Source organism: Exophiala bonariae (genome assembly GCF_035927105.1).
Source record: "Exophiala bonariae strain CCFEE 5792 chromosome Unknown scaffold_20, whole genome shotgun sequence".
Classification (NCBI taxonomy): Eukaryota; Fungi; Ascomycota; class Eurotiomycetes; order Chaetothyriales; family Herpotrichiellaceae; genus Exophiala; species Exophiala bonariae.
The window spans coordinates 397703-416179 of record NW_027042495.1 but is presented as its reverse complement, the minus strand read 5'-3'; the positions used below and the strand labels follow the sequence as shown (position 1 = coordinate 416179).

Below are 18477 nucleotides of genomic sequence, written 5' to 3'. Positions count from 1 at the left end.
TTGTTTGATCGATTGTCTCACCACAGGTGATGTTCTTTGCAGGATGTTTGTACGAGTAGATAATTGCCCTATCCTGATACTGGAATGAGTGCCAGTGTGGAAAGAATCAGATCAAGTGAGTCTAGCCGAATTTGGATTCTTAAACACCAACGCGGCACGACGCGTCCCCCTCACCCAGAACTTGATGTCTACAGGACCACATCACATAGTCTTCTACAACATCAATCTTCCAGTCAGCTACAGCCAAGTTTATGATGGCTCTGTTCAAACATGTGTTATTTGCACCCTCTACCGCATCTCCAATGTCACGCTTCGCCACAACCCGACCCTCCTTGAATGAAACGCCTCAGAACAAACCTCCCACTGAAAGTCCTTGTCCACCACCCTCTCGCTCGAAACCCGAGCTTCCTATGCAGTTCAATCCTCCCTTGAGTTTCCCGTATACAAATCTAGCCGTCAAGGCCTCGTTTACTCGTCTTTTCTCACCGCTTGGAGCCTCACAGCATGGTCTCACTTGAGCACCGGGATTTCAGACACATGGGTACTCGTGGATGCGTATCGGAACATAACCCTAGCTTGTACATCGGTTTATCAAAGTTTCGCGGTCAAGTTGTCGAATATCCAACTAGCTCTCCTACAATGCCGACTTTTCTACTATCGACTCCGGTCGAGAATGATTAGAAGGTGTGGGATTAAAGTGAAAGGAAATCCAGACGTTCAGAGCCTCCTCGGAGGCACTCAAAAGACGGTTTTTGCCATGCGCCAGATCTGGTAAAGGACCCGCGAAGGGCTGCACGTCGGCATCTCCAATGCTGAACAGTATACGTGATCATAAAATGGGATTGTTTCGGCTTGATCTGAGCGTGATACGAGACAAAGAGAGAGAGGAGCAGAATTTCTTTCCAGAGACGCAACATCGGATACTGTGCCTAGAACACGAGTCAATCAGTCCACATACAAGAACGCCGGAAGTCTTCGTGTATTGAAGCGATGAGATCCTCTGGTCAGAAAGGGGCTTCATGTATGCTCTGATTAGCCAGGTCTCTGAGGTGATTTCCAAGATCTTCATATCGGCTGTTTTCTTCATCCTTGACGGCTTGCACTGTTCCCGCCGGCCCTATCTGCGCTTTGCCCTCTGATGTGATTTTCAAATCCCAAATCATACTGGCACCTCCTCTCCAACTCCTGTCCAACCATCACACCTGCAATAATGGCTGCTCAGTCACCAAACCCACATCAAAGCACCAGTCTACCGGGTGTGGTCCTCTTTGTCGCCAAAGAAGAAATCCCGATCAGCCGCGTTAATCATCCACCTCACGTCTTAGCCTGGGGAAACGGAGAGCGCCGACAGAGTGTCTCCTAGATCAATTCTGATCCCTGGAAACATGAAGAACCCCATCTCGATCGGGAAGAGGACGATTTTTTTAGATGTTGTTTGTGCGTCCTAGCCTGAAACACGGCGAATGCTCTTTGACATCGTGCCTTTTGTGCATGATACTGGAAGAGAAACCAAAATCTTTGTCTCTGAGGTTACTGCATCACACATGAGAGAGGCAATCATTTCCTGCACTTTGCAGGGTTTGGAAATCAACTATGACGTGAGAGTCTGACGGCAATGAAATTCTCGGGGGCTAGGGTTTTGTCGACGACAAAGGAACGGTAGAGGGGTTTCAATAACAGCACTGGATTTACAGAGCCCGATCTTCTGTGCTGTGGAGTGATTGATGAGTTTGCCGCCCTGAGCCTCTCAGATTGCGTTAAAAATCCCGATAATCTAGTAGCATTGGTTTGTCCAGACTGGTCCAGAGTTCACCTGTTGCGACGGGAGTCAGAAAGCCTAGTCAACTCGAGCACAAAGATGACATGTCCTGCAAAGCCCCAATAATTCCAAAGCAGGAGGCGTCTTCTCTGTCAAAAGTTGCAAGTCTTCGACATTCTATGAAAACTGTCTCATTTGGATACACCAAGTCTATCTGAACAGGACCTTTTCTAGCAGAAGGATCAAAGCTTTGGCTTGTCTGTCTTGTATTACTTGCCATCTGAAAAGGTATTCTACGTTTGGCTTAGGTCTTGTGACATTTGACTTTGAGGATTCTTGCTTTTTGGTGGCTGGAAGGGATTGAATCGGATTGAGATCGACGATGATGGCTTTCTTGTTCACCCGAAGCAACGGACCGGTTTTGGGCTTCCTCTTGCTCGACTGATTTTGCAGGGAGAGTTAGTCATGCAGCTGTGCTTGTGCTGTAAAGGCTGGCCATACAGCATCGTCCTGGTTGCCCAAAAGCTTCCTTGGACGGTGCCATTTTTTTTAATATAAGTGCCCCAATCCCTGTGACCTGAGAAGTGCTAATAAGATACTAGGTCACTATATGATATTGTGGTGGGGCATTTCAGCCATCGCCGTCGTTGTCTTGAATTGCGAGTGTGTGTCCATTGAAAATCACAAAGTTCACAGGTGGAACCCCTTGTTCGCACCCTACACAGATAGATACTCTTCCACAATGGAGACCTCCTGCGCCCAGCACTAAACATGAATCATACCAAACTCTCTTTTTCCATATAAGAACCCTGTGCCTGCCTCTTATTCTCCTTTCCCTCCCTTATACTCTCTGAACTGAACAATGCGACCTGATTTCTAAAAGCTCAACCACAACAACCATCTTCTTCTTCTCTTATCACCAATATTGAGACAAAAACACCTTCAAATTTCAACAACGACAACTACACCACAACTCGATAATACTACAAACAACAGTATCGTCCCCATTTCAAACGCCATCTAATAACATCAACGACGACACAACAACACAACAACAACCACCTCTTTACTTGAAACACCTTCTAACACCACCTAACAACAACGAAAAGACAACAAACGAATCACAATGGCCCAAATCCAGATCAACGATTACAGAGGCACCATGAACGTGAGCGAACTCACTCCCGGGGCACAAGAGATCCTCGAATCAGTCAAGGCTTTCATGAGGGGGCCAACACCACTACCATTCGAAATTGAGAGAGAGGGCGGCTTCCTAGGTCAGCTGAACATCAGAATTTGGAACACCAGCAGCCAAAGTCTTAGTGGGAAGGTCTTCGCTTTTCGGGTGGAGCAGTGTGCCCGCGTCACACCGGAGGGATACCTGGAAGATGGAGGGTGTTGTGGACAGGAAGAGGCGGAAGTGGACTCCAGTCGGTTCGAGTTTGAGCAGGTGGTCGCTCAATTGGAGTTGGACGAGGAACTTGAGCAGGAGGACGTGGTGGAGATGGTCAACCAGCTGATATCGAAGGTCCTTGAGTTAGCGTCGGAAAAGGAGCCGGAGACAACGATTCTAGATGGTGGGGAGGGAGGCTCCAGCTAGACAAATGGAACTTGGAAGGGAAATTTTCGTGTTTAGGAGGGGCACGTCATTGGCAAACTAGGTTACAATGGAAAAATGCTATAGGCCTGAGGAATGAATAATGGTCATCAAACAAAATGTGGATCATCTCGAGCATTATTACACCGTTGTAGTCATTGAAAAGACCCACTCCGCGGCGCATTTCTGCCCGCTTCCAAGGCGGAGCCTTGCATAGAATACAGAAAATCGCCAAGACCGTGTGGCTCCCCCACGCAAAAGTTTTCCGAAGGTGGGAGCCCATGCTTTCTGCGAAACTCAATCGAGAAAATTCTAACGGTAATTGGTGCACCGGAATCTCCCTCTAGGGCCATCTCGATCTGATTTCATCAAGGCCGGTACCTGTGACGGTTTATGGGGGGATGATCTTAACTGTGTTGGGTATCAATAAGGCATACGAGAGTTACGACCGTATTTTGGGCGTGGCTGTCTGTGACTTTGGTAAATGCCGGTATCCAAGACCGCTGATCGTTTACTGCAGCCGAGTCTTGCAGACCGTCACTACAAACTCGGCTAGTGCAAGTGGTTCAAATACTCGATGAGGATTTTAGTGTAGTGGACAGCCAGCTTGGTTCTGAGATGTCAGGACTTGGGCAGTGGCGGGTATGCACAGGATGTTTAGAAATACACACTGTCAATGAACGAAAACTAATCACAAAGCTGGGTGGCAATCTAAAGAGAATTCCTTATTTCCACTGTCGGCCCTCACACTGAAACCTATGTATTGTCTGTGTGACCAAGATCCAAGACAAGTCCCATTGGTCAGTGGGACAATGATACGGTCTAGAGGATGGATTGTTTTTATCGAGGGATCTAAAAACAGGCAAAACTGAAAGTAGCTGGCCCACGAGTACCTGCCTGGCTTGACTGCGGCTCATGAAGTTTTCTGCCTTTTTTTGAGGAGTGGGATTACATGATTGTTGCTCATACGGCTGGTGGGTCACTGCACCGATACTGGCATTAAGCCTTCTTCTCCTTTGCTCTCCACGAGCGATTTGAGAAGGTATGAGATGGTTCCCGTTCATCGGCAGCTACTAGATCTGTATTTAGTGATTGGATTAATCAGGTCATCAGCAGCAAGAGCAGGAAGAACACCAGAGCCAGTAGCAACATGTGAACGAGCTTTCGGAGCCTCGCTCACACACCGAGAGAGCCATTCTCCGAGCTTTGCCTAGAACAGACCAGGCAAGGCTGCAATGCCTGTTTCTCAAGTCCGAATAAGTAGTGCCACAATTCAAGCTTTTGACACCTTCAGCGTTGACCGGTTGACAGATTTCTGTCCACCAGCCCGCATGCACTTTCCATTTCAACATGGAATTTAAGAATAATGTCACAACTGCTCGTCAATTCCTTCTGTTTCCTTCCGATAGCAAGGCCAATCAAGTCTCCATAGTTCCAACGGCATCCCACGCTAGCCACTGTTAGTAGATCGAAATCTGGCACAGACAGCCTTGTGGCTAGGTATCTCGCTCCTGCCTTGCCTTTTGCCCTTGGTAGTAAGCATTTTAGGTAGTCATGGGAAATGGGAATTTGGCGGGGAAATTTTGCGTGACCGGTGGGAGAAGACCATAGCCTCCCTCGTGCATTATATCAGCCTTTCGCAGATGGTGCTCTTAGTACAAACGATTAAAACGATGGACTTCTGATCGTTTGCAATGTCCAGTGGATACCACAGGTATGTCTTATCTGGCAAGAGATTGACTGATCACATCCACACTGTCTCAGATAGATTGACTACGTATCCATATCAGATTCTCGTAGAGTCATATGGGTGGACAATAGAGTTGTAGATGTATAGGGCCTCTCGTAGCTGAAGTCTATTGTCTTTTCAGTCCACGTCCAGATCTATAAGTTTGACAGTTTTCCAAGTAGAATCGAGAAATCTAGTATATTCGACAACCTCAATTCAATACTACATACACACATACTCATACTCAAGCTTACCCACCACTAAACACCACCACCACCAACATCAAATCATTCACATTTCAACAAGACCCTCCAGAACAACCTTCAATACCATCAATACTCACTATCAGCGACCTCCCCTCCCTCATACACCACTACCAAGACTAAAGACTTCCTCTCTCCCAACCACCACCACCAACAACACCGTTCTGTCTTGAACAGCCACGTTTACCAACAACACAACTTCTCAACAACAATGGCAACCACAACCGCCACCGCCACCACCACCACGATCACCACCACTGCCGCTGCCGCCATGACGTGGACAGAGGCGAACGCCCTCCTCAACGCCGCCAAGGCCCTCATGGCCTTAAACGAGGAGGGGGTCATGCCAACAAGAGGGTTGGGGGCTACGTCGACCAGAACGGACATCACGTTCAAGGAGACGCCGATGCCAAAGGAGCCCGTTGACAAGGTTTTCAAGAAGGGGTATTTCTGGGAGGAAAAGAGGTTCGCGGAGGAGTACAAACGGGAGAAAAACCCGAGGGCCTGGGTGCCGGAGATAACGGACGCAGAGCTGGCGGCCGACATGGAGGCCATAGGGGTCTGTTTAGAGGGCCGCGGGCAGCGGAAGAGGAAGCTGACCGCGAAAGGTCAGGCGGCTGTGGAGCAGGCCGTGACCAGGATGAAGAAGTCCAAGACTTCATAGTAGATAGTAGAAAAACCGCTGGGTTCGGAGTGTGCTCCCCTCGGTTATATATCCTGTACAAACAGTGTAACATCACCAGGATAGCAATCAATACCAACAATGATTGCCAATGAACATGAAGTTCCAGTGGCTTGATAGACCGGCCAATGATATCTCGTTGTTGCATTGCTCGCGATGAACAGTGGTGTTCTTACGCAATCCCCTCTATACATCCTCTTCTATCGGGTGTTACGTAGCACAAGCGGACACCAAATCTTCTCTCTGTGGGTCTCTGGCACGCCTCATCCTTCATGTCTCTCTTTCTGGGCCACGTTGACCGGCAAAAAGCCATCGACTTCATATGTACCGCTAGTTTGCCACAAGCACAATACATCCTTGCCGATCTCAATTTTGTGCCAAAGGACTTCCTCTTCTCAGCAATTTTGGTCCTCTGTAAATCTCAGACCACAGCCAAGTAGAGAAATCTACTCCGTACAAGTGCGCCAGTCCTGATCTGGACTGAGGTGAAAAGTGAACTTGCGACGTGATAGAAAGGTGAGAGGGAAACGCCCGTCAATGGAACCAATGATGGAAGAGTGGAAGCACCCTAGTCACTGTTATCAAAAACGGCCCAGGTATCCGAATTTACACCTCTGGAAGGAGGAGACGTACTCCCCCCTCCTTGGTCTACCTTAGATGAAGTTCTGGAGTAAGGAAACGAGATGATCTAGTAAAGGGGTTCGAAACCAGAGTTCTGGGCAGGACAAGTGAATAGCTTTGAGGCCTCTGATGGCAAGATCCATTCATGCCAACCACCGACTTAGCGACATGTCCCAGCTGGTTGGATGTTCCGTGTGCATATGCATCGAAGTAGCAGTAGCATGGCAAGAGTAAGTCTCCTCTGAGACAGCCTCATTGCTGCTCACTTGAAAAGTCTTAAATGAAACATACATCAAGCGGCGGCAAATTTGATATGGGAGAGGAGAATATCGATTTTGAGCTACATAGATATTTCTGAGATTCTGAAGTAAAAAGATGAATTAAGATTGAGGTTATAATTGCACGTCGAAATTACCTTTTCTCGGGATAACCCCCTGAAACGACGGCATAGATATATCTCGTTCGTCCAAGTCTCGTCGCAATTCAAGGTCGTGACAACCTCAAAGTATGATGTCTCCTCCGATGAGGTAAAATTGTTTGGAATATCGACTACAGCAATTGAACGCGAACCCGTGGGTGGATGGGAAAGTGAGACAATCGGGTGGAGGGGAATAATGGCTGAGGCGAGAAAAGGGGGCCGCAAGGCTGACGGACGCTAGTGTGATAGTACTAGCATCATTAGGAGTGAGAATTGGGTTTGCGTCATGCAGATTACTATTCAAGATCCACAAATATATTTATGCTATGCAAAGAGTCGTTTATGTCACTCTGCTGAGGAAGCCACCGTCTCAAAACCCTCGTCTCACTGCCTCCTATGTGTGCAACAATGGCTACAGGAGAAACAGGTGCGCTCCACAAGTATCATGTATGTATCGTTCGCGGTAGAGGGAGGTCTGTATTAGAATAGTACAAGTATTGGGTCTCTACTCGGTTGACTGTTTTGCCTTGCTCCGGTGCAGGAGTAGCGGGAGAAATACCGAACAGCGTCTTTTGGGGACTATACGTCACCGATTTCAGCAGATCGAGTTGCCACTGATGATAAAGACACGCATAATGGGTTCTGAGTCGGACTGAATCAACAAGTCCATACACCCACTTCGCCACTTCGGCGTCCCTCTACGAGATAACCATCTCGGAGTCTGACTTTTTCCACGATGCTTGTTTTGGCACCAGCCATCGTGTCTTCAATCGAGGTGGTTACCCCGGCGCCACAATCCCAATGCCTGCTGTCAGTCTTGTCGTACACTTTGACGACATCCTCTCCAGCGGCGCAGACAATATGTCGTGCATCGAACATCATAGATGTAATGGGGTTATCATATGCGTAAGCGTCGAAGATGGTTCCGGTGCGAAGGTCCCATATCTAAATTGTTCAAAATATGTTAGCTCAACAAGTTTGAATAAGATCTTAGCGATTTGGTGAAGAATGGTTTGACGTACCCTGACACTTCGATCAGCACTACCTGTGATGAGATGAGTATCATCGAATTGCACACAAGTAACGGGGCCTGTATGTCCCACGAGGCTCCTGTGAACTTGACCACTTCTCAAATCCCACAACCTGACCATCCCATCAGCTGTCCCACAAGCTAAAGCGGCATCAAAGACTTGCAGGGCGCCCACGAAGTCAGCACCTGAATCCGCAGATCGACCAGTAGGGCGCCACTGTGATTCAGTGGAATTCATGGTGGAAGAAGCCTGGGCTGCAGCCCAGAGAACATCTAAGGTCTGAACGCAGCGGCCTTTGACGAGATCCCACTGACGAAGTGTTTTATCAGCAGAACCCGAGACCAGAGTGTCGCCTCTTAGATGGAGAGCAGTCACTTCATCAACATGGGCTTCAAGCGTGAACAGAGGACATTCTGACATGGCCTCTGGCGGTGGAGGCGGTGGAGCATCTTCACCCTCATTGCCGAAACCCAATCCATCATCGTCATCATCTGCACCATCGTCGTCTCCATTCGATATTTTATGCTCGTACGGTTCATACTTTGCACGGCTAAGATCCCAAAGACGAATCGTAGCATCGAGACTACCAGTAGCGACAATGTTGTCTTCGACTTGTAAACACCTGACTGAGGCGGTATGACCTTCCAAGAAGCCCATGCAGCGGCCAAGATTAAGGTCCCAAACACGCACTGTGTCATCCAATGATGCGGTAACCATGGTCCCGAATGGCTGGTCGAAATCCATGGCGGAAATGGTATCATTATGGGCGGGAAGAGTTTTTATATGTGAGCCCGGCTCGAGGTGTTCATGCAGCACAGGCATAGACTTGCGCTTAGCAAATGTTGGCCGACGCTTCGATTTTGGTGAAGATGTGGCAGGTAGTTTTTCATAGATTGACTGAGACATGAAGGAGGCATCCATTGCTTCAGACTCGGGGGTGGCAACACGGGGAGGATTGAGGGTGCTAGTGGATTGACCCAAAGCACCTTGTTCTTCGAGCTCTTCCTGCATTTCATCGATCTTGTTGTCCAACTCCAGGAGTTCATGCTCGACCTCGGCTTCATCATTTTCTAATGCAGCTAAACGATCCAGGACGATTTTCCTGACGCTGTGTAAATTGGCGATCTTGTTGTCGATATCACGAATCTCGGTAGAAGCCATGTTCTTTCGAATAGCCATCATTTCCAATTTGTGGTTGACATTGTTCCTTTTTTTCTTCAAGTTCTGAATAGTTGGCGGACCATCTTCTTCCACATCGCCTGCACTCAAAAGTCGGTGCTGTTTAGAGCTCCGCCGCCGATGTCCCTTTCGATGCTCACTTTCGCCTTCTGGTAAAGAGGCTTGGAAGCCCTGAAACAGGGAATAGCTATTATCGTCCTCGGGGATATTGTACAGTTGTTCATCCGAGATAAATGTTAAGGCACGATGTGCGATCTCACTGGTAGAGAGTCTGGCACGGACCAGTTCTGTTGGTGCTTGTTGCGAAAAGGAATATACGGCCCTTTGTATAGCTGGTCGACGCATCTGTCTCTGGAGGGTGCCAATGGCAGAAGGATAGGCTTGGGCAGAGGAGTCGCCCATAAGGTGAGTGGCGGTCGCAGTCACTTTACGGCCAAATGCCTCGAGCTGACGTGTCTGAGAGGCTGTCAGTCTTTCATTGATTACTTTAGCTGTGTACTCACGTCGAGCACTGCTCCAAGTACACCGTCGTCACCATCTCCAGCCGTAGATCGTGTTTGCGAGACATTGCGACTATGGGATCGCGACCCGGCCATGCAGGCTGGCTTGTAGGAAGCGTGGGCACAAAATGACCCAGGTCAACAGGGGACCCAAGAGAGGGAGAATTGTAGAATCTAGAACTCGGCGCGTGGTATATCGCTGTTGAACGACTAAGTTGAGAAGTCCTGTCGTGTTGATGGACTCGTCCTTGTAACGTAGATCAAGGTGCAGATAGAGGCGCAGATGTCGATGGAAAGTGCATGCAAGACCTTAACTTCTGAAGTGTGGAGAACCGAGCTACAAGCCATAATTATCTAAGCGGCATGATTTAATGCCTAAGCTTTGAGCTATAAGCCTAAAGTTCGGGGCCGTTTTCTCAGCCTCGGGCAGGAGTTGGCAGGTTCTGGGCATGAAAATACACTCTCCTCCACAATTGTTGCGCCCGAGAAGCCTCGGACCCATGCCTGAAGGCAGAACAATAGGAGAATGGGTGTGCAAAGAAGTACGACGTCGTCATAATCGGAATAATGTTCTTCCACAAGTCCCCTGCATTTTCCTCTTGGCAAACATCTACCTTGAGTTCTCCGAACCAATGTTTCCTTCATGCATCCATCTCACTCTGAACTTGAACCTCCACCAACTTATCCTCCTTGGTCAAAGCCATAAATCCATGGAATCTCCGAGTTGGATCATATTTTCGTCGAATCTTCTCCAGACGAAGGAAGTTTGCGGGTGACATGAACCGAGTTGGTCGCCTCAGCAAGTTCTCGTCCGCGAGTTGCGAACCTACTCCTTTCTTTGCCAGGCGACCAATGCCAGCAGGAACTATCCTTGCCCACTTTTCGTAATCCTTTGGGTCCACGTAGATGGCAAGATGGCTAATATACACTTTCCCCTCCAATGAATGCGCCATGTCGGGTATGGGCCTGCCGTTCCTGTTCCAGTACTGAAAGCTCAGATGCGCTGGGGCCGGGCCTAATTTGTCCACTATATCATGTATTTGTGGTAGCACATTGCGAACTGGCTCATTCATCCAGGTGTTGTCTACAACAAACTCCGCATTACCGACCTCAAGCAGCTCCCCGACATCGTCAAGGAGAATTGACAGATCCAAGACACGGAACAGGTCCGTCTTCCTAGCTTTTGCGAATATAGGTAGCCCATGGAGATTGCTCAGGGCCTGTCGAGCATCCGAATCGCTTGTGGCAAGAACGTCGGCTCGTACATGAGCAGATAATCCAGGAGTACCCTCTTGATCATGACCAATGAGTAGGAAGAGCTCAAGGAACCTGGGAAACAACTCATGTGCGTCATCTAGAGTTGAAATCAATTCATCTAGGTGATCCACTGAGAACCAGAAGCGACTGTTCATTATAGCCTTGGGAAGAGGGTGACAACGAAGATGAAAATGTGTCACCACACCAAAGAAGCCATGTCCCGCACCTCGTGCTGCCCAATAAAGGTCGGAGTAATTGTCTGCATCGGCATGTACCAGAGTTCCATCTGGAAGTACCACATCAACCGCAATGACGCTTTCGCATCCGAGGCCGTAGAGCCGGGAATTCCAACCAAAACCGCCCTGAAGAAGATATCCCCCCAAGCCGACGGTAGGGCAATGGCCACCTGGAAACATATAACCATGTGGCTGAAGCTTTCCGTTAAGGTCACCACCATGTGTCCCAGGACCTACAACCGCAGTCCCAGCCTTAGGGTCCACTGCGATTCCATTGAGTTTGGAAACATCAATTAACATGCCTGCGTCACGTAAGAAACTTGCCGTCCAAGAGTGCCCGCCTGAACGAACTCCAATCTTCATCCCTTCGCCCCAAGCATATTTGACTGCGGCGACCACATCTTCCTCTGTATTGACTTGGATAATGATATCAGGATATCGTTCAGGCTTGTGACCATTCCAAACAGCATTGCACCTAGTCTGTTCATACTCTGGGTCCCCTTTTCTAAAAGTCGGGCACGGAAAAGCCATTTTTAAACTACTTTACTTGGGGATCGAAACCGCAATGGACTCAATCTCACGTCCTGGGACCAAATAACCGAACATTTCGTCGTGGACTGCGTGAGGTTATATATTAATCGCAGACAACAGCTTGCCTCGAGGTTGTTATTATACTGCCTTTGATGCTTGAAGCCGACTCCATATCGGCAATTTGATCGGTTTGTGACGCAATCGCCTCCTATTCCAGCTATTTACTCGCCTGAGTCGTAACAAGCAATGCTCGCACGTGCATTCGAAGGCCGAGGGTGCACCGGAGTTTGTTACCTCGTATACTAATCTCCATTATTTCCAAAGGTCCTTTTGACTACCGGACTTAAGTCTGACCCACATAAATTACAAATTGTACTGTGTCAACGGGCGCCGACAGATACTTATGCATCCTAGTTATTGAATTAAGCAGCAGAGAATTGCCCTTTGCAAGGGAGCCATGAACGACATTTAAGTCAACTTCTCCGAGCACTGAACTTGAAAATTAAACCCACGTCCTTCTATGTTTCTGTTGGGAGAGATCTACTACAAGGATGTCGAATCAAATGGATGTCGCAGCAAGTCTGTTCACCACCAAAATCCATCATGACACCTATGAATATATCCAGAGAGTGTCAACAAACTTCACTGGTCGACGAGCATTGGTCACAGGAGCTTCGAAAGGCATCGGCCAAGCAATAGCAGTGGCCCTGGCGCGTGCAGGATATTCACACCTCGCACTTCTAGCTCGTGGTTCGGTGGCATCAACCGCCGAGAAAGCAAGAGACGCAGCCCAACGGTCAGGAAAAAGTCCTCCGGAAATCCTCGAGTTGAGCGCAGACTTGGTTTCAGCGACTTCGATAGGCGATGCCGCAAGCAAGCTCAAGGCAGCTTTTGGCAACCTAGATGTCTTGATCAATAACGCGGGGTCTTCGGATCCGTGGAGCTCGTTCCACGACTCTGACCCGGACGACTGGTGGCGCACGTGGGAAGTCAATGTGAAGGGCACCTATCTCGTTTCCAGGGCCTTTATGCCACTTTTGCTGCAGGGACAACAGAAAACTCTCATTACAGTGACAAGCGCTGGGGCATGGTTCACCATGACCGGGGCGAGTGCGTATCAGGGCAGCAAGACTGCTCAAGTGAGGCTGAACAATCACCTACATGAGGAATATGGCAAGCAGGTAAGATCCTGCGGCAGGGTTGATATGTTGTGTACGAGACTGACCATGAAACCAGGGCCTAATAGCGATGTCGATCCATCCAGGTGGAGTGAAGACGGATCTCTCTTCGTTGCTACCAGAGGAACTCAAGTCCATTCTTCTGAATGACACACCAGAGCTATCAGCTGATACCGTTGTCTGGCTTGTTTCAGAGAGACGAGAGTGGTAAGTCCACGGTTTGTCATGGTTCAACAAGCGTTAAATTATGTCTTTAGGCTCGCCGATCGGTATGTCAATTGCTCTTGGGACATGGAAGAGCTGCAAGCAAAGAAGGAAGAAATTGTGTCGAAGAATCTCCTGAAGCTGAGTTTATCTTGTTGACTCTTGGGTAAGGGTTCGTTGCAGCAATGTGAACTGTGTTTTAAAGTCAAGACTGGCAGAGAAACAGGTTGCGTTCTATGATTGTGTTGGTATCTTTTGGATGAGTTGACGGCATCAATGTGTCATATTTCCCTGGAAGCTCAGCGCCATCTGGAAGAAATTGATTCGAAGCAATACTTAGTACAGACACTGCCCAGGAATAGTAGAGTGAACCATCAGCCTTTCCAGCGTTGATACCATCTCAACACAGCATGGCCAGGGCATTTCTGCCAATTCAAGTTTGAATGCAAGCAACATCATTCTACTACCATGTTTTCTGCCAATCTGTGATCGACCGATAGTCTGCTCCGCCCAAACCACGAGCGCAGCGTGAAACACGCAGATCGGCAGCCAAACAGGGCACAGATGCTGGTTGCCAGAATCTTTGTTCCGTTGGGCAGCAACGTCTAACACAGACCAAGCGGTACTCACGGCCACATCTGAGATAGATCTGCCACGGTAGACGCCCACAGCACTTTGGGAGATCATCGAATGACCGGCGAGACGGGGAAGGTCGAGGAGTTCCGGACAAGCGAGGTGTAATCTGCAGTAACAGTAGAAGGACATGACTTCTGGAGCCATGAACGACTGAAATCTCTGATTCCAGATGTCCAGGGCCGACTTCAACGTGCCATGTAGCTGGTTCAACTCGCTCCTAGGGGTAAGTGGTATATAGGGGTTTCCCGGAACTAGTTGATCTGATTGGGGTGGGGAACAATCGCCGAAGCCCATTGAGAATGATCTTCGGAAGTACAGTAGATCTGACAGAAAGGCTATCAGCAGCAGAATTGCATCGTCAGGAGATGTCATGTCGCTGGGTAAAAGCGGATTGACTTCATGAGGATTAACACATGTGCGGTAGATATCCTGGAAGTCATATTTCCCAGATGGCATCGTGATCCATAGCTCTCTTGATGAGAAACTATGGACCGCGGATTCAAAGTGCAGAGCATTGAGGATATCATTGAGCCAGAAGAAACACACCAGGGAGTTTCTAGTCATGAGTTCAGCAATCAGCCTTGTTAGGTCGGAGGACAGGTCACGGTCTAGCCACATACCGGGCAGATGCTTCCACAAGTTCACTACTGGGCTGGATCTGAGACGGATCATGTAGCCGCAGACGTCTTGCAATCTACAGTAAATTGAGTTAACTGGCAAGAAACACCATGGAACATGCACTCACCGTTCCAGCCCCAGAGATCAGCAGAACAATGTTGGGTCGATTGTGAAGGTCTGTTGTGCTCACGAGATACGTTGCAAGCAGTAGAATCTAGTCAAGTCAGTTTATGGCAGTGGCCATTGAGATTACACTAGGGAAGATACAGCCAGGAGCATGTTGATAGATCGGGATTCCCTATTATCCGTCTCTATCATTGTGGCCCAGAGCATGAACCCAGCTAAGAAAAGGCTCCTCGACTCAGAATTTGGGCGTCTGAGCTGCACAGCACCCAGACAAGCGAGTGCCAGGCGGAGCGGAGGGACTGTGCCGTCCCGTAAAGGACACTCTATTGGCAGTGCACCAAGGAAGGCACAACTGCTACGAGTTGAGAGGAATGCCTCGCCTAACCAGTCGAGCCGTTCTTCCGACGGTAGCGTGGGGAAATCTTCGAGGCATATCAACGGGTAAGCGAAAGCCCTGTCTCTCGTGGGCTGCGCTCAGTGAAATCAGTTCACAACACAAGTCCTAGGGCTTAAAGGGGTGGCTTGAACATACAGTGAACTTGAAGTCTGTATGAATGAGGTTTTGGCTGTACTTAGCATCCTGACTTGCAAGAAGAGAGTTTTTGAATTTTGACAAGAGTGTCGCTTTCGGAACCTCGTTTGCAGCAGCAACATCACCCCCGGATGGTTCATTTTCTCCGGGCAAGATGAGTTCCTGAGAGGCCATACCAAAAGTACCCTTCGTTATGCGAAGCAATGCAAGTGGAGTGCTCGTCAATCTGCTTGCCAGGGCATAAAATGATGGACGTCTGCCATTGAGCCGTCAAAGTCATCGATGGACCCCGGGCCCGGGGTTTCAACCACGGTCTTCAGAAGTAGACCGTCCTTCCCAAAGATGCTCTGAGATGCAGATGATAATGATCTCACCATTCCCGAGCTGATAAATTACCGACATGGGGTAAAAGCGATGATTCGTCCAAAACCCCCGAACTCATAGGTCGCCTGACGCTGTGCCGTTTCGAACTACATTCCCAAGAAAGTCTTGAGTAATATGAAGGACGATTACCAGTAATAAGGGATTCTCCTTAATCATCCTCTGCGTTGGACATCCCGTCCCAGTAGCTGCCTCGACACCGCAAGGAGCATGCGCTATCATGAGCCGAACAGTATCATCACCACGTTTGCAAAGCTCCAAATCTAAGTTGATTCAGACGGTAAGCCATACCAAGCAGATGAGGGTACATGGCTTGAACTCTGAGAGATGTTTAGTGTGAAATCTGCTCTCGCTCTTTCGCGCGGACAGAGCATCTAGTCCGACATCGAAGAACACGTGAGCCACGGCATCTAGCTTTCCCCATAGTGAAGCAAGCTCACCTAATATTTCATCATTGTTGACGGACAGATACGAGCGAAAGACCATTTCAATGTTCCCTCTGCCACGCTGATTTCCCGCGCTCTGATGTTAGAGACAATCACATCAAGAGGTTTCATAGTGAGGAGGGCATAGGCAAATCGCAAACCAACAGAGCAAATGCTGTTCCGTTAGAACGATCGAAGCTCGCGTGTGACCAGTGTCGCAAAGCAAAAATCAAATGTGATAACACTCATCCCTGTAGACTATGCAGACAGAAAGGAAAAGACTGTACGGTGTCAGCGGCTAGCCGACGACCAGGCCGGCCAAGAGCGCATGAGAGTCGCCGACGACCATCGAGCAGTACAATCTCGCGGGTCTTGATACCGAGCATGCATGAGAGATCCAATGCCATGACTGATGGCCATCAAGCCTCTATCATTGCTCATAGTGCCAAAATAAGCGGTGCGAATGTTACGTGCGTCAATCTCCAGGCATGCGAGGTTGAAAGCCAGGCATGGTCTGAACCACTCTCAGTAAACTTAAACAATGGCCAGAACACTGGCAGCGCCGTATCCTCTCAGCAGGAGATCAATGCCATCAGACGTAATGTCACCATTTCGTCTGATGTAAACATGTATCTTGATGGATCAACAATCATTGGCGAAGATTTGGTGGATATGAACTTCTTGGACCCAATTTGGGATCCGATATGGCATCTACCGGTGGTATGTGTGAGTGATTCTGTTCTTTCTTGTGTTCGTTTGACTGATATTTTCAGGATACACCACAGTGGTTGGATGGTATAGATGACCCGAACATCAATGAGCAATCTCTGGACTACGTCGAGTCATATCAGAATCAGCATACTTCCCAAGGGGCTTCACCTACAGAGACTGCTGTGATATTGATAGCCAAATATTTCACCCGTCGTTCTGGATACTCGATCCAGAGTCGAGAGCTCATACAAAGGATGTCACATACACTGCAACCTCAGATCTACGACAAAGAGGTGATCAACGTCTTGCTAAGCATTGGTCGCTCGCATCTGTACTCAACCTTTTCAATTTTTACTAACTTCGAGGTGTCAAAGAAGACCAGTCTACAACTGTGTCTCTCAATGGCAGCCTTCGGTGCATTATTCTCGACAGCAGAGGGCAGTGAAGCCGTGTCGATGAGCTTGTACAGCGATGCCAGACATCTACAGATGGAGACTTACATTCGAGATGGTTTTGACTCTTTTACCACTGCCGCAAATGCAGCAAAGACATATCTCCTGCTCGAGATATACGGAATATGTAGTGGTAACAAGAGGATGTATGAATTCTGCGAAGCATTCCACTATAATACCATTGAAGCATTCAAGGCATGCTGGCAAACTGTCCCCCAAGAGGCAGATGAGAACACTCGAGCTGAATTATCACAACTCGTGGAATCAGCCCACTTGCTGGACAGTTTTCGTGTTCTCTTGCTGTCGCGACCACCTTGCTTCCTCCCATGGGGGCACACAACGATCAAGACAGATGTCTCTGTGCTTCGTCCCAACGTAAAGACAGATCTTGAAGCATTGGCGACGCCTACAGCTCCTCTCTCAAGATCAATGGCGACAGCGCAGAGTCTTGCCACACTTAGTTCTTGGACATGGATGTTCAGCCCTAGAGGACAGGAAAGTACGCGCGGCTACCAGCCTTGGAAGACTGAATTCGTGGAACTGGGCTTGGAACGCTGGAAATGGGCAAGAACTCAATGTCCTTCGGATACAGACTTCCCTCTCTTGTTGATCTACCACCTTGCATATCTCAATCTGTACACTAATCTGCCTCTCCTACAACGCCACGCTCATGAGTTCTTGGAATCGTCGGAAATTCCTGGAGATGTGAAGAGCATCGGAGCTATCCGAGTTTGGATTAATGGCTCACGTGCTCCGGTCGCACACTGGCACGCAGAGGCAATGATAAATCTGATCAAGGACAGTCTTGGGATATTTTTGCCACGGCAAGAGTCGATGTCAGAGCCTTCGCGAGCCTCTGAACCGCCACACTTGCCTTACTGTATTTACTTTGCAATCCTGGTCATTTGGTTTTATTACGTCCGAGAAGGTGTTCATATGGTTGATATGAGGAATGCACAAATTGATACAGCTATGTTGCTACTGGGGAAGCTTCGCGCACCTGTAGCAGGGGTAATAAGTGTTGCACTCCACAACCTGCGAGAGCAGGGGCGACAATGAGCTTTGAAGATAAAGACACAAGGCTAGTCTAGTCCTTATACATATTGTAGCCTTTCCAGACAGATCAGCCTAAGAACTTCCTTGATTTGTCTCATTCCTCATCACGTCGATGTCATGTGTCGGATCTGGCCCATTCCAGATCAGATACGAAAGCCCACCACAAAATACCGAGTGTTAGGAATTTCGCCCTTGAAACAAGAACAACGACAACATGTGGATAAGATAACTGACACCTAGCTAGCACTATGTGGAAGGGTACACTAAAAGCAAGCCCCTTCCGGGTTAACATGGAGACCCGAATCTGAGGGAGCACTATCACCTGAGAATGACCGTAAACTCCGACCAAAACTCC

At 48.6% G+C, this 18477-nt stretch overlaps 6 protein-coding genes across 6 annotated transcripts; 4 read left to right on the top strand and 2 right to left on the bottom strand.

Annotated features, from left to right (window-relative positions):
- Positions 1 to 2885: 2885 nt before the first annotated feature.
- On the top strand, positions 2886 to 3359 carry LTR84_005445 (uncharacterized protein; the record flags this gene model as incomplete). Its single annotated transcript, XM_064849014.1, has 1 exon — positions 2886 to 3359. The coding sequence occupies one exon, from the start codon at positions 2886 to 2888 to the stop codon at positions 3357 to 3359; it is 474 nt and encodes a 157-aa protein (XP_064704228.1).
- A 2200-nt stretch (positions 3360 to 5559) lies between these two features.
- Positions 5560 to 6012, top strand: LTR84_005444 (uncharacterized protein; the record flags this gene model as incomplete). The annotated part of the gene is made up of 1 exon (XM_064849013.1): positions 5560 to 6012. The coding sequence occupies one exon, from the start codon at positions 5560 to 5562 to the stop codon at positions 6010 to 6012; it is 453 nt and encodes a 150-aa protein (XP_064704227.1).
- A 1714-nt stretch (positions 6013 to 7726) lies between these two features.
- On the bottom strand, positions 7727 to 9875 carry MDV1 (Mitochondrial fission protein; the record flags this gene model as incomplete). The annotated part of the gene is made up of 3 exons (XM_064849012.1): positions 7727 to 8014; positions 8092 to 9735; positions 9783 to 9875. The coding sequence occupies 3 exons, from the start codon at positions 9873 to 9875 to the stop codon at positions 7727 to 7729; spliced, it is 2025 nt and encodes a 674-aa protein (XP_064704226.1).
- A 545-nt stretch (positions 9876 to 10420) lies between these two features.
- LTR84_005442 (uncharacterized protein) lies at positions 10421 to 11803 on the bottom strand (the record flags this gene model as incomplete). Its single annotated transcript, XM_064849011.1, has 1 exon — positions 10421 to 11803. One exon carries the CDS (start codon positions 11801 to 11803, stop codon positions 10421 to 10423), a length of 1383 nt encoding a protein of 460 aa, XP_064704225.1.
- Positions 11804 to 12354: 551 nt separating this feature from the next.
- Positions 12355 to 13344, top strand: LTR84_005441 (uncharacterized protein; the record flags this gene model as incomplete). The annotated part of the gene is made up of 3 exons (XM_064849010.1): positions 12355 to 12984; positions 13040 to 13188; positions 13239 to 13344. 3 exons carry the CDS (start codon positions 12355 to 12357, stop codon positions 13342 to 13344), a joined length of 885 nt encoding a protein of 294 aa, XP_064704224.1.
- Positions 13345 to 16308: 2964 nt separating this feature from the next.
- Positions 16309 to 18125, top strand: LTR84_005440 (uncharacterized protein; the record flags this gene model as incomplete). The annotated part of the gene is made up of 2 exons (XM_064849009.1): positions 16309 to 16623; positions 16677 to 18125. The coding sequence occupies 2 exons, from the start codon at positions 16309 to 16311 to the stop codon at positions 18123 to 18125; spliced, it is 1764 nt and encodes a 587-aa protein (XP_064704223.1).
- Between the last annotated feature and the right edge of the window lie 352 nt (positions 18126 to 18477).